This window comes from Panthera uncia (genome assembly GCF_023721935.1).
Source record: "Panthera uncia isolate 11264 chromosome C1 unlocalized genomic scaffold, Puncia_PCG_1.0 HiC_scaffold_3, whole genome shotgun sequence".
In the NCBI taxonomy this organism is placed as follows: Eukaryota; Metazoa; Chordata; class Mammalia; order Carnivora; family Felidae; genus Panthera; species Panthera uncia.
In genome coordinates this window covers 61,079,876-61,096,446 of record NW_026057584.1, presented here as the reverse complement: position 1 = coordinate 61,096,446, position 16,571 = coordinate 61,079,876, and the positions used below count along the sequence as shown (strand labels likewise).

The 16,571-nt window shown below is 34.1% G+C and overlaps 1 protein-coding gene across 8 annotated transcripts in view; it reads right to left on the bottom strand.

Annotated features, from left to right (window-relative positions):
• TLK1 (tousled like kinase 1) overlaps window positions 1-16,571 on the bottom strand; it is a 194,716-nt gene that overhangs the window by 55,585 nt on the left and 122,560 nt on the right. For all 8 annotated transcript variants that reach the window (XM_049616037.1, XM_049616029.1, XM_049616030.1 and 5 more), the window contains 5 exons: window positions 9,554-9,629; window positions 4,921-4,967; window positions 3,151-3,246; window positions 1,853-1,942; window positions 494-586 (listed from right to left, as the gene is read on the bottom strand). In XM_049616037.1, coding sequence (XP_049471994.1) covers window positions 494-586; window positions 1,853-1,942; window positions 3,151-3,246; window positions 4,921-4,967; window positions 9,554-9,629 — 402 coding nt within the window. The remainder of the gene's footprint in view (window positions 1-493; window positions 587-1,852; window positions 1,943-3,150; window positions 3,247-4,920; window positions 4,968-9,553; window positions 9,630-16,571) is intronic.

Below are 16,571 nucleotides of genomic sequence, written 5' to 3'. Positions count from 1 at the left end.
TAGGCATGGCCACCTTTATAAAGTGCCTCCCACCTTTCCCATTTGCTAATTCTAATCAGCATCATGGAGTGAGAACCACTGCTTCATACCTTACTCATATTATAATACTTTCTGATGTGTCTTTTTGCAAGGTTTCCATTAAAAATTTCACAGGATTGCAGCAGTTACTTCATCTTGTATAATACCAAATATCAGAGGGTTTAAGACAAAATCAATTACACCCTTAAAACTAACACAAAATGGCTATTTGTCTTATGATAGTTGATCAAATAAAAATAAATTTTATAAACTTCCTTCTATTTCTCCAACTGTTTCTCAATTCACATTTAAAGAATAATTTGCACTTTAAAATAGTTATTTTCATGTACTTAAAACTACCAGAAAAAGCTTATTCTTCTCAGCTATAAATTTTTTTTACGTTGCTAAGTATTTCCTCAACTTTTACTACTGCCAAATAATTCACTCAATTTTCCCTCTATGACTTATTACTTACCCTGAGCAAGTCATCTATACGACCCTCCTTCTTTTCCAGGTCCTGGTTTTTATTACTTTCTAATGCTGCTAATTTCAGCATTGTGAGATCAGTCTAAATGAAAGAAAACTATTTGATTATCTTCATTATATGTATCACTGCATGCAAATATAAACTAGATTTTACTCTGATTCTAAAAAGCAAAGAAAATATTTGAGTTTGTGTTCATAAAAGTTATCCCAAAAGTCTTAGTACAGTTTTAAGTTTTAATATCTTCAGAAGTATAACTTCTACAAGGTTACAAAGAAATATTTAAAAGACTGATTACTAAAAGTTTTAGAATATTGTTATGTTCTTCATTAAAATTCAATATAACCACTGCTTTGTGCTATCAACTCTAGCTGACTTTTGAACATGGCAAAAACTTTCATGAACTATTCATTGACTGAAAGCAATGAATAGCCTGAAGTTTTGATGCATGTACAACAATTTGCACATGACCTAACAGAAAAGTCTAATGGCAATAAATTGGGTAATAAAGATGGCTAAGCAAAAACATCTACTCTTCAAATCCCCCTGGTTTGAGACAGTATCATCCCCAAACTGTCATATGTAAAAAGTTAAAATGAAAAACTTAGTAATCAAAATTCATAAAACCAAATAAACATAAAAGATATCTAATATTCAATTTTCAAATATTTTAAGTATATAGCATATATATATAAATTTATATATATATACAAATTTATATACACACATATATATGTATGTATATAAATACATACACCCAAAATGAACACCTTTTATGTCCACGTATGACAAATGTAATAGCTTCAGGAAGACAATGCTTATATTTATTTGGATGGTATGTTCAAAAAAAAAAATCAGTAAACAAAATTGACATGTTATGGTTGTTCTATTTAATATGCTTAAACATCTAGATATTTTTAAAAAGTTTTTAATGTTTATTTATTTATCTTGAGAGAGAGAGAGAGCGCGCACGCAGGGGAGAGGCAGAGAGAGAGGGGGAGAGAGAGAAAGAATCCCAAGCAGGTTCCGCACTGCCAGCACCGCGAACTCACAAACCATGAGATCATGTACCTGAACCAAAATCAAGAGTCAGACACTTAACCGACTGAGCCACCCAGGTGCCCCAAAACATCTACATATTTAACCAGCATGTAACAAAGGACAAGCTGATAGTAAACTGGGTGTTTCAATTTCTCACCCCCTACAAACTACTTTTTTGTCTAGTAATTAGCTTTCTTGATGTATAATTTTACTTTATGACTATGTCCACTAGTTTCTACATTATACTAAGTTTCCTATAAGTCACTAGTTTCTTACAAATCACACAAAGAAATTTCAATTACTATTTACCTGAGTAATTTTAAAGGATAACTGCTTTGGTTGTAAAATAGGGTGGTCCCCAAAAGCTAATGCAGTAGGAGAAGGGCTATTCGGTCGAACCTTAAAAAAATATATTAAAATTTTTACATTAGCAAGAAGAAAACAGCCTTCTCCTCAGCAACAACTACTTAACCCTCCCTTACATAAAGGTGCAATGAAAGAGACAACCATATATTCCCTGCCCTCACGAAGCTTACAGCCTAGAACCATCAAAAACATTTTAATGCTTTCAATCTGTTAAACAAGGCCAAATACATTATTTCAAAACAAAAATATTAAAAACAGATGACGATGGCTCAAAAAGTAAAACTGAGAAGATCTTAATATAGAATTCTTAGTAATAGGGACAATAATGCATGCCCATATATAGTATAATATCAATTTACTGTTGAGTTTCATGGTTTATCTAGTGACTAGTTTTAAAACACATCATTGAAAATAGATTATATCATTGTATCACTGCTATCACTACGACTCAAAATTATTGAGTCTTATAGTTTATTTTGCATATTACAATATAATGTGTCCAAGGTACAAAATAAGTAAGATACAACTAATTATATGTCTACCAGCAAGGACCAGAAGGGAACACTGGAAATAATAACAAGGTATTTGAATAAATAAGAGATACTTTGATTTTAAAAAACCTTCAATTCATTTTTAAATTACTGAGAGCCAACACTGCTTTTCTGGTTAGACATTAAACTTTCATATAATGAAAGATAAGGAAAAATGAAATCCAATATGCAAAACAATGCATATAAAAAGGACTAGGACTTAAATACACTAGAAACAAACCAAGAAGTTGTAAGATAATTTTTAGATCCAAGATTCTTCTCCTATGCTGAAATAAAATGGTCCAAGGCTAAAGGCTGCCTACCTTTGTCTAGAAAGGAATCATGCTATCACTTTAGTGGGTTAAGAAATTTAATATCTAAGAGAATTAGAAATTAGAAATCAGTAACTGAATATGGACCGATACAAGAGTATTCATTGTAGTCCCCTAAGTTTGACAGCATTCTTTTATAGAAACATTACTTCTTGGATATAATCAATTCAGGAAATCTTTAACTTAAGGATCTCACTTTGAGAAATAACGTTCTAACAGCATCAAATCATTAAAAAGAATTTAACCTACCTCACAAAATAATTTTCTTAGAAGATAAATACAAATAAATATATATAGAAGTACTCAGTGAAAAGATATTCAGTATACATACATACATATGTTAGTAGATTTAAGACTCTCTACACATGTCAAAACTTACAGATGAGGAAGGAGTGGAATGTGAATGTGAATTTTGAGGAGAACGGATCGCAGGAGGTATGCCTCTTACTGGACTTGAGCCATTCCCACCTTGGTACTAAGAAAAAAAAGAAAACACTTTATGAAAATAGGTTTGGACAGATGTTTAGACATGATATTAATAATTAATTTAAATATATTGTCTTTTAAATTAAATTCAGTAGTGATTTAAATGGGTCAAGAAAAAGCAAAACTAAGGTTAGTTACAGCCAAGTCCTAAAAGACTAAAGAGAGAATACTGATCACAAGAATATGAAAAGACTATGTTTAGCAAAGACCCTTATTTTTTTTTAACATGCTGGTTTTAATTTGTTACTGCAGCAGACTCAAAAATTCCCCCCCTCCCCAACAGTGAACATATATTATTTTTCCTTCAAATTTTAATAGTTCCTTATAAATGTTTGTTGAATGGGTATAATCCCTAACACCCCCAAATTAACATATTTACAAGTAGATGTTAGTGAATGTAATAAGCCATCTTAAAACAACATTCTCTAGATCTGTTAAAAATCCAAATGTTTGTAGCACTTAATATAAAAAGTTACATAGACAAAGTCTCTTCTGTTTAACAGCACAAAATCTAATAAAAATCAATCCTTTCTTTCATGCATGAGATGAATTACAGTGCATGACTTAGGTGCCTATGAAGAGAAGCCTCCAAATCTATTCCACAGCTACCTTTCTCATTTCTCTACCAAGAATGGGAAGAGAAAACTGCTACTGGATTCCTCTCAGGGTATTAGGAGAAGAGCAGAGATGGGGACCTCCTAGTAGGTCTTCCTGCAACCTAGGGACTTGGTCTAATTTATTTTTTACTCTACAGTGACTAGCAGAACTAGTGGCACATGAGGAATATTCAACAGACTTGAAATTTGTTTATTTGAATTGATCCAACCTTTGCCAAAGATTCTTATTAACACTGAGGGACTGACCTTAACTAAAGAGCACTAGGTTAGCAATACAAGACCGTGGTCAGCAATAGTTTTACCTTAGATTCTGTAAATCCAATTAAGAAACACAATGGATGGTTTAAAAAAAAAAAAAAAAAAAAAAAAAGCTTTTAATGCAGCCCTTCCCCTAACTGGCAAATTCTGCTCTCACACTCAAGTAAATATAAGTATTTTTCAACTGAGTAGATCATGTTTGTGTTTTAACAATCATATTAATGTACTGTAATGTAAAACTGGTAGCCAAAAGTACTTCTGTGTAGAAGAATAAGGTAATATTCTAAATTGGGTAAGAATCTAAATTTATCACATTTATTATTTTCAGGGGCTCTTAGATTCACATTTCTATTATTTAACTTCCATCTACAGGGCTCAAATGTTGCTATGGTGCCATAAAGGCTGCACTGACAGCAGAAACAATTCTAAACTAGAGGTTATTCAAGTTCTCTCTTTGCACTTCCATTTAGAATTTGATGTTAAATAGGCTACTTTACATGTCTGGTCCTCAGTTTCCTCATCTGTAATATAGAAACCCTAATATCTCCTGTGCCTATCTCCTGGGCTGTTATAAGCAAGTATGTGAGGAAGTACTTTGAAAATTACAACAATAATATATGAATATAAAAGTAAATTTTAATGTTCCTAGGAAGACAGGACATTACATAGTACTGACACTCTGCTCTAATCACGTAGATAATCAAAAGTTGACCTCGTACTTCAAAGAAATTATTTCAGCCCATACCAAAATAATATTAAGAACTGGAGGTATTTGTCAATAAACTTACTTCAAAATAGTCGCTAATTTTGTGGCCACGCCCCCCAATACTTTTTCCTAGAATACAAAAGTAAAAAACTGTTACAGATCTGGTCATGACTACCTACCATACTATATCAGAAAAAGAATGTGTCAAACTTGATTTTGCTAATACACATAAAAATCATCTGCTTAATAAAAAGAACATGATATTTTAGTTGGGTAGTGATAGACATTGAAAGAATTATATTAAGAATCCTCAGAGGGTAAGATGCCAACTTCAGAAATCCAAAAATCAAATGACATTTCAATAGAAACACGTCAATTTTTAAAGTCCCAATTACTGGAGAACCACATATACAAATGACATTAAAGGATTTTGTTTTTAAAACTACATTATTCATATTGCTTAATGACTGCTAATTTCATAAAAGCAAATCAATGAATTAAAAAAAAAAAACAAGTAGCAACTGTATAACTAACAAACCAATTCATACCTGTAAATAATATAAAAGCTTTGGTTAACACAAAACCATAACAAACTGACAATAATAAGCTTTAATATGAACGTTATTTTGTAAAAGTTTGGATTTTCTAAAAAAAGTATTCCCGGGGTGGGTGGGTGGCTCAGTCGGTTAAACATCCAGCTCTTGATTTCGGCTAAGGTCATGATCTCACAGTTCACTGGTTCAAGCCCGCATCGGACTTCCCACTGGCAGTGTGGAGCCTGCTTGAGATTCTCTCTCTGCCTGCTCACACACCCTCTGTCTCTCTCAATAAACAAAATAAACTTGAAAAAAAAAAAAAAGTATCCCCAAATCAAATCAACAGGATGTTCTTCTTCTTCTTTTTTTTTTTTTTAAGTTTATTTATTTTCAGAGAGAGAGAGAGAGAAAGAGTGTGTTTGCACACAAGCAGAGAAGGGGCAGCAAGACAAGGAGAGAGAAAATCTCAAGCAGGCTCTGCATTGTCAGTGCAATGCCAGATGCAGAGCTCAATCTCACAACACATGAGATCATGACTAAGCCAAAACCAAAAGTCAGATGCTTAAATAACTGAGCCACCCCAGGCACTCCTGTGTGTTTTTCTTTAAGTTTATTTTGAGAGAGAGAGAGAAAGAGCGTGCACATATGCAGGGGCGTGGTGGAGAGAAAGAGAGGGGGGCTGAAAATCCAAAGCTGGTTCCATGCTGCCAGTGCAGAGCCTGATGTGGGGCTTGATCTCACCAACCATGAGATCAAGAACTGAAATCAAGAGTTGGACCCTTAATCAACTGAGCCAGCCAGGTGCCCCCAGAGGATGTTTTTTAATAAACTAGATTTTAAATATTGCTCTTATGACCATATTGATAAAGTGGTCCAAATCATTACATATCACAGTTCTTTGATTAAAAGTTTTGCTCTAAAAAGAATCAATTTTATACATCCTGAATTAAGGGCAGGGGATAGGCTAAATGGGTGATGGGGATTAAGGAGGGCACTTGTGAAGAGTACTGGGCTGTTATACGTAAGTAACGAATCACTAAATTCGACACCTGAAATCAATTTTAATATATATGTTAACTAATTAGAATTTAAACAAAAACTTGAAATAAAAAAAAAATATTGAATTAAGAAGGTGCTAAGAAATACTGTGTTTAAAGATACTTTTTTGGATAAGAGGCACCCACCCTTCATTGGAACTATACAGAATACAGGATTTCTTCAATACAAATAAAACCTGATGACACCATGAAGTCAAAAGCTTCAGATAATATAAACACACACATTTATCAATTTAACACTGACTTATATTAATTTATTCATTTATTTTATTTATATAACAAATATTTGAAGTGGTTACTATGTGCCAGGCACTACTGAGATGAACAAAGGTTACATTTAAGGTGTGCCTGGGTGGCTCAGTCAGTTGAGCATTCAACTCATGATTTTGGCTCAGGTCGTGATCCCAGGGTCATGAGATCAAGCCCTGCATCAGGCTCCACACTAAGCATAGACTCTGCTTAAGATTCTCTCTTTCCTTCTTCCCTCTCCCTGGCTTGATCTCTCTCTCTCTCTCTTTCCCTCTCTCTCTCTCTTTCCCTCTCTCTTTTTTCCCTCTCTCCCTCATAAATAAACAAATCAATCAATCAATCAATCAATAAGATTTTAAAGTTCAGCAGCCTTAAATTCTTTTTTATTTTTTTAATGTGTATTTATTTTTGAGAGAGAGAGAGCAAGCACTGGAGAGGAGCAGAGAGAGAGGGGGACAGAGGATCCGAAGCGGGCTCTAAGCTGACAGCAGAGAGTCCGCTGTGGGACTCAAACTCAACAAACCGTGAGATCATGACCTGAGCTGAAGTCAAATGCTCAACTGACTGAGCCACCCACGTGACCTAACAACCTTAAATTCTTTTGTTTAACAAGAAAAACTAAGTACTCACAAGTATAAACGCTACCTAGAAAGTTTGAACAATAGTTTTATACAGATTTATTTAGAGGTCGGAAAGGAATGTAGAAGGTTTTACAGGCATACCTTGTTTATTGCGCTTCACTGATACTGTGCTTGTGTGTGTGTGTGTGTGTGTGTGTGTGTCTGTGTGTGTGTGTGTGTTTAAACACAAATTGAAGGGTCTATGGCAACCTTGCACTGAGCAAGTCTATAGGCACTGTTTTTCCAATAGATAGCATTTGTTCACTTTATGTCTCTGTGTCATACTTTGGTAATTCTTGCAATATTTCAAGCTTTTTCATTATTATTATATTTTTTATGGCAAATAATCACTGTTATCAGTGATTACAACTCACTGAAAGCTCAGATGACAGCATTTTTTAGCAATATTTTTAAATTAAGAAATGCATGATGGTTTTTAGACATAATGCTATTGCATACTTAATAGACTATGGTATAGTATAAATATACTTTTATATACCCTGAGAATCCAAAAAATTCATTTAACTTGTTTACTGTGATATTTGCTTTATTGTGATGGTCTAGAACCGAACCTGAAGTATCTCTAAGGTATGCCTGTATAACCCAAGGAATTTTCCTTCTGCCTATAACAACTTTCCTGCAGATTCTGAAGGTGCTATCCTTTGATGAAGACAGAGACATTTTTGGTTATCTATCCAGAAGCTATTTCCCTAATCCTTTTTCCCTAACTGAACACAAATTTTGCTCTGTTAACATTCCCTCCCCTACATAGCACATGTAATTTCAGAAGAAGCTGACTCCTGTCTGGCCTCCATCCTAATTTCCACCCCCTACTGATCAGAAATCCAATTTTGTTCAGGTATCGTCCCCTCTCCACAAAGCCTTCATTTCTAAAAGGAATTTTACCCACTTTCAATTTCAGAGATGGACCTGATTTTTGTAAGGGCAATAGTATGTCTATGGACATAACTGGGTTTGGAATGGACTCATGATCCAATTCTGGCTGACCAGATTATAAGAGAAGTTTGCTCAGGACTTGAAGAAGCTAACGTTCAAAGAAAGGGGAAAAACATAGAAAGCCAACTCTCTCTAAAGCAAATACAAGTGTGAAAGCTGAAGCAAGTAAATCCAATCAAAATTGGCAACCATTCTAAAACCGTAAGGAAACCAGACAATTCTGTGGATAGCAGACCACAAAGAAATAAACATGGATTCTTAAAAACATAGGATCTGGGTTGGATCAACCACCCCAGAAGTCCCACTCTAATTTGGGACCTGCTTTTAAGTGAGTTTTTAAAACTAGAGTTGAAACTATCATAACTAATGTATCTTTACACTAAATCAAACTCCCAAGTCCACTAATCACAAGCTGGTGGAACTACACCAAGACCAAAAACAAGCTCAGAGCAGACTGAGATACAAAGTACCACACGTCTACAGAAAGATGCTAGAGTGGTTTAACTCCTTCCTTCCACACAGACAGTTGCTTCAAGTACATTTCTTGACGCCAGTGCCACATGTAAACACTAGGATACCACATGTTCGCGGCCTTAAGTCTTTACAGCTAAAGTAAGTGGCTCTAAAACATGCAATATATGTATAAAGTCATTACATGTGATTGAAGAACCAATTTATTGTATTTAATTTTGAGTAGCCAAATTAAAGGACAATAACTATTTTGTTGCCCATTACAAGAGTTGTGTAGTCTAATGAAAACCATCTTCTTAGCCTATATCACAAAGGGTACGTATGCAACAAAGAATGAAGAACAAACAGGTTTGGAAAGAAAAAGTTGGTGCTTTAATAAAAGTCTTTATATAAAGTCTTTAATAACCAAAGCAAGTTTTGGGTACTTGCACTTTAAAGTGACATCTAATGTTCTTATCCAAAGACAAGAAGCCACTTCAATACCATAATTCAGATAAAGAAAGAAAAATGAAAGGGATAAGATAAGGTTTGGACATGATACTTGCCTTTTTAATTCTCAAATAAAAAAAATAAGGGAAATGTCAAAAAGCCTAAAAATAGTAACCATACACTAACTATCTGTGCTACACGGAAGATTCCAATTTTATATTATTATTTCTTATAGAAGTACATTTCTAAACTATTAGTAATGCATAAGTTACATAATAGCTATAGAAATTACAAAAACATAGTATTACTTGTACAGTTAAACTACTGATTAAAAAATCAGAATAATTAATTGTAAATGGTCATTTGGCTCTGAAAGGAGATTTTGTTTCACTTACCCTGACTACTTTCATTCTGGTTTTCTGATTTTCTCTTTCTTCCTCTAGATGATTCCGATTGTTTCTTTTCTGGTGTCTACAGAAAGCAAGTTAACAGAATTTAAAAATATACTTTTTACATACAAAATTATTAGTCACTATACAAATTATTTTCATTTTCAAAATAAAAACGGTTTTGTTCAATAGTGTTCATGTGATATAAATGAATAGTTACTTTTACACAATTTATTAAAAGATAAAATTTTCTGTGTAAGCTTTTAAAATTCAAAGTACAGAAGACTTACACACATTACGTGAAATTCACATTTACAGAATCTGATTTGAGGTGGGTGAAAATCTGAGAGTAATTAGCCTTTTTTTTTTTCAACGTTTTTTTATTTATTTTTGGGACAGAGAGAGACAGAGCATGAACGGGGGAGGGGCAGAGAGAGAGGGAGATACAGAATCGGAAACAGGCTCCAGGCTCCGAGCCATCAGCCCAGAGCCTGACGCGGGGCTCGAACTCACAGACCGCGAGATCGTGACCTGGCTGAAGTCGGACGCTTAACCGACTGCGCCACCCAGGCGCCCCGTAATTAGCCTTTTTAAAGGCTGTTCTTTAACATCTTTAAAGAAAAATGAAAGTTCTTCACATTCTTAACTGGATTGGGTAAAAAACAACAAAAATAAAGAATAAAAACTTATGTTTTTCCTATTAGCTTTCTATTATTCACACATATTTAGTCTATAAAAGTAAACTCGGATGAAAAAGAAAAGAGCAAACTTAAACTCTGATATATATACAATCCCTACTAAAAAGGACCATTCACCTAAACGTTTAACAATTATTATGTAACAACAATTAGAGCAAATTTGTAGACTGTGCCCTAAATTAGGGGACAGCAAACTACAACCCACTGGCCAAATCTGGCCAGCCACCTGTTTTTGTAAGGCCCAACCTAAGCCTAACTTTTACTTTTTTAAATAACCAAAAATTTAATAATTAAAATACTATGATAAGAAAATTTTAAGAAATTCAAACTTGAGTGTCCATAAATAAAGTTTTATTGGAACACAGCCACACTCATTCATTTATGTACTATCTATGGTTGCTTTCAGACTACAACAGCAGAGTTAGTTCCTACAGAGACTCTATGGTCTACAGAGCCTAAAATATCTGGCCCTTTACAGAAAAAGTCTGCAGACACCCCACCCTGGAAGATGGCTTATTCCCAAATTAGTATTTTCATCAGGCTAAAATGACAAGTAATTTTCATGGAGTGTTGACAGACTGTTGTTGTGCTTAAAGATTAAAACTAAGAGCAAAAGCACAAGGCAATGGCACAAGGCCCTCAAATTCTAGAAGCTTGGCAAGTACGTCTGGTGCCAGAACAAAGAATGTTTGAATGAATGAAACATCGAGGCAACTTAAAATAAATCTCTAAAGGCAATGTAGTCCCCAAACAAGGAAGGAACATATTCCATATTTTGTTTTATGAATAGTCTATGATTAAACAGTATGAATGACAACACATAACCTAACTCATGTTGAACATCTATGATTCCTCTTCAGTATTATCATGGAGATTTTAAGTTTTCTTACCCTCATTTTTATCAACAAGATAACAGATTCTGAGAGGATGAAGTGAATGTTTAGAATCTGAATTCTTTAAAACAGGAGTGACACCATCTTCCCACCTCACCTTCCCATTCTCCCATTCCTGCATACAGTTATCACTTGATAAATACATGAATATTAAGTAACTTATTCAAGGTAACCAGGATGGAAATCAAATTCAACTCTGTACTTTCAAGGCCAGAATGGTCTTTTTTTCTCTATGTGTGTGACATGTTACCTGCCCTATATCCAGAACTGAATGAATCAACTATACAAAAAAACTTCAAAATTTTATCAAGTTTGCAAATAAAATTCATTATGTCTATCAATAAACTGCCTATATGTTTTCACAACACAAACCAGATATCTTAAAGAAATCCACTCTAACTTGCAATCTACTCAGAAGGCAGACTGATGTACCAACAATTTAGGGTAAGTAGTTCAGAGTTTAGTTATCAAACTCAGACAAACAATAACCAATCTTCTATTTGCTTCAAAATAACACTAAATTAAAAATTCTAGGTTAACATTTTTATAAACAACCCTAAAATCTATCTTAAACAAAAAAAGAACTGATTCTCAAGTAATATTTATTCATATCCTTCCCAACTTAATCTATGTAAAAAATATAATTTAAAATCAAGAATATACGGTTTTTCACAAGTTTAACGTTACACTAATTTTTTTTAATGTTTATTAATTTTTGAGACACACACACACACACACACACACACACACACACACACACGGCATGAGTGGGGGGAAACACAGAATCCAAAGCAGGCTCCAGGCTCTGAGTTGTCAACACAGAGCCCAATGTGGGGCTCAAACTCATGAACTGTGAGATCATGACCCAACGCGAAGTCGGATGCTCAACCAACTGAGCCACCCAGGCACCCCAATGTTATATTAATTTTTAAGCATGACAGGATCCCATCTGAATTCCATTTTAAGTCTTGACTAGCTAACTTCTGATAAACAACAAAGAATCCACACAGAATTATACAATTCTAAAAGTTATACTGGAAACACTGTCTATCTAAATGGTTCCACATTATTTTCTAAAATACATTGCAGGAAACACTGGATCAGTTAGATGAGAGGCTACATTTTAAATGCAGAAGACCGTGGGGTGGTTCAACTGGGGTAAACAAAGTTAGATTTATTTACCACAAAGCTTCTAGGAACCATTAAAATGCTAACATTCACTGGTTATCTCCAAAAAGAGACTGGGATGGAAAGTTACAGTGTATATAGAAATTCTCAAACTTATTTGGAATATCATTTATTAAACACTTCACTAGATATATACTTGAAGATACTGTAGGTCTTTTTTTTTTTTTTTTTTTTTTTAAAGACCTACAGGTTACTTAGGAAAAACTTCTTTTCTCTGAGGCAACATTTCCGTACCTAAATTTTAAGTTTGATGGAATGGAAAAGTGGGACAGTCCTTTGAGGGAAATGTCATTTTGTTAAAAACTGTTAACAATGAATGATGGGACACCTGGGTGGCTCAGTCCATTGAGTATCTGAGTCTTGATCCCATGGTTTGTGAGATGGAGCCCTGATTTGAATACAGCTCTATGCTGACAGCTCAGAGCCTGGAGCCTGCTTCTGATTCTGTGTCTCCCTCTCTCTCTGCCCTCTCGCATTCATGGTCTGTCTCTCTCTCAAAAAATAAAAAATAAACATAAAAATTTACATAAATAAATAAACTTAAAAAAAAAACTCAAATGAATAATTATTACAGTTAAAACACACACACACACACACACACACACACACACACACAAGGAACGGGTTTACCTTGTTTACACCAGAAAAGAATTTGAGGAAGAAGGGGGGAAAAAGGATGACTAAAGAACTAAGGAACTAAAATTAATTTTAAGACTAACATGACTAATGTGGGGTAAGAAGTTGGAAATAGGTAATAAAAAATTGAAAAGTTAAGCAAAATAAAAAATGAGAAAGGAAAACCTAGATATAACTAAATTTGCCTATAAAGTAAATGTTTCCATTACAAACACACCATTTTGTCCCTTCCTATGAACCTTAATCTTTTTTCACCGATGCTGTAGTATGACCACCTCATTCCTCACTCTCACCCCAGATTATTTTAGGCTTGTTCTGTCAGCCCAAATGAACTGTAATTTTCTAAAGAGCAAGTACCATGGCTCTCTGAAGAAAAAGACTGGGACTAAGAATCAAACTCTGGATCCATTATTTACCATAACTCTTAGCATGTTACTTATTAACCCGACTCAGATTTTCTCATCAATTTTTTTTTACATAATCTCTATGCCCAATGTGAGGCTTAAACTCAGGACGCTGGGATCAAGAGTCACATGCTCTACTGACTGAGGCAGCCAGGCACCCTATTCCCATCAATTTTAAATGTGATAATACAGGTATAGGATTGTGGGGATTAAATGAGAAACATATCAGAAACACACCTGATACAGCATCTGGAACAGATACATACTCTATAAATGTCAGTAAGTACCCAATAAATTTTCTTATCTGAGTAGCTATCCTATTATTACAAATATCCGTGTACTTTCATATTTCTAAAGTTCAATCATGTGCCACCTGTTAAATGATTAGCAGATTCTGCCCTTACAGCTTACAAGTAACTTGTAGGGCTTGCTTGCAAAATAAGTGGTTTCCTCTCTAAGGTCCCATTCAACTCTGTTCTCAATTACAAGCCACAGAACTGGCAGTCTAGGCCCTAAGTGTTGTATCACTAACCTTCAGGACAACGTGCATTAGTTATGTGGTTTTAAATTTAAATAATCTCAGTAACACTTATATTAAACAAAACAAAAATTCTCAGTGAAGGCTACTGCTGCCAATTCTCCTGAGTCACTCATTTCTATATGGATTTATTTGGGAATTTAGAAACGTGGAAATTTAGGATATGTGGAAACTTGGCAAATATTTAATGTCTAAAATGGCTCATCAGTGAAGAAAAATTCAGAATGCTATCTGCAATTTTTCAAACAGTACTCCAGAGATACCTTAAGAGAAAGGAGGTTGTGCCTCAAAAGTTTAGTTAAAGAGGAGAGAGAAGGGAAGAAAGAAGCAGGTGGCTGAGCTAAGGCTCCAGCTTATCAGAGACACATCCTATCCCACCTCCACTTCTATGCTTGCAAACACTGCATTTCTTATTTTAACACTCGAAATTCTATATTTGACTCACTTTGAAGACAGAGTTCTATGGCTTAAAAAAGATTTGAAAAACCATCAATCTTGACCAGTGATTTCCAAGAAAATCCAAGGGACATCAACCACGCCAGCTTTGTATTTGCACAAGGCATAAAATTTGCTCATATCAAGCATTTTATATAAAATAATTCCAAGCTTGCTATTGCTCTCGTGGAGGCTGTTAATTTCATTCTTTTCTTCTCTGTTTTTTCTCAATTGTTGCATTACACTTGACCACAATAACAAAGGCAAAATAAATATAGAAGGCAAAATATCATCATTTTGCTTTAGAGCAAAGATGGAAAGATTACAGCAATTATAAAAAGTCAAAGAACTATCACATACAACAGAACAGTGGTTAGGAGAAAATGATGAAAGGAGAGACTGGTACTATTTAAAAAATCAGTTTAGCTTCATAAATGCTAATTTGTAATCATACCAAAACCTGAATGATTACTCTGGCATTTAAATGTTCTAAGATATTAGTGAGAATTTAACACAGTACTTCCTAGCAGTTGAAAGTATGTTCAAAAAACAAAGACAAATCTAAAGGATTTAAGAGGTGATTGTGACATAATTGAACTAATGCTTCCATTTTACTTGGAATTTAAGCCAGTGATTATTAAAAAAAGGTTTTCATATCTACTACGGGATCTTGTTTTATCTGGCTCCTTGACGTATTTTTAAGATAAAAATACATGTGTGTTTCTTCAATGCAATTAAGACAAAATATAAGAAAACCAGAATCTTAACACTGTCACAGAAGGAGGCAGATAAATCAGTATGGATTGTGTCGTGAAAACAGAGAACCACCTCTATCAGCCTCCAACTAGAGATATTTAAAATTATTGGCACAAATGCATTACAGGAAATTTTAACATTATGTGAAAAGATACCATTATAACATCAACAAAAGAGTGGATATTAAAATTTATTCTTCGCCTCTACCTTAAGCAGAACTCATCAGCCCTGACTAGACAACAACAAAAAATCAGGTATCATCATCTCTAATAAAATTACTACACTTAACCGACACAGATATATTTAGTATTTTCCTGTTAAATGAGAAAATACTTTACATCAGAAAGAAAAGTTACTCTATTATTAAATAATATCTATAACCGAATATTCAATCCTTAGACTTGTCAGAATGAATGTTTTCCAATCAATTCATTTAGCTTAAGATAGGTTTCAAAAATACAACTCACTGGCTATTCAAATGATTCACAGAGTTACTTAGGTATCAAATTTAAGGTCACTGTACTTTGAACAAATGGCATGACAAATCTTTTTGCCTGAAGCTGGTAATATCAATGTTCAATTTTATTCCACATTTCTAGGCAAAATTTGTTAAACTAGATGTAAGACAGAAAAATGCTGGAGAAGTCTGTTACTTTAATGGCATATATCAAAACAGCACTGAACTAGAAAGGAAAATCTGGAGCTTTATAAAAATAGTCAATGTAAAATAGATGTTCTATTCAAGAATATCAAATGTACAAGATACTGTTCCTTCCCACTTTTTGCTATAAAAAATTGGTTAGAATAATGCACTATAAGAAAACTAAAATTCTATTGTAAAAATTTCCTTGCTGCTTTGCATCAAATTTACATTTAGATAAAACTACCATGAAATATGTACATCCTAATACAAGGATGATTTTGAGCTGGCAGGACCTGAAATTCACAGTCTGACTCTGCCCAAGAGTCAAAACTTTAATATTATTATCTGGAAATATTTGGTTGAATCTTTGACACCTAAAAGAAGATCGACGTTATACTACTGATTTCAATATTTAGTATAAAAAGTTTATGTATACATCATTTTGGGGATCCTATCATGAAATAAAAGCACTTCCTTGCTGTCTGAAGTTATTCCAATGAACGTGTCAGCAATTTTGAGTGTAGCCTATTTTCTGCTGTACTGCCTTTATTATTTAATAATATGTACTATCAAAGATGGTAGAGAGCCAAGAAGATAAACTTGGGTAACTGACCAACTAAAATGTGTGTGTGTGTGTTTTTTTTTTAATGTTTACTTATTTTTGAGAGAGAGAGAAAAAGACAGTGAGACAGAGACAGAGTGCAAGCGGGGGAGGGGCAGAGACAGAGGGAGACACTGAATCTGAAGCAGCCTCCAGGCTCTGAGCTGTCAGCACAGAACACGATGTGAGGCTTAACTCAGAAACCATGACATCATGATCTGAGCTGAAGTCA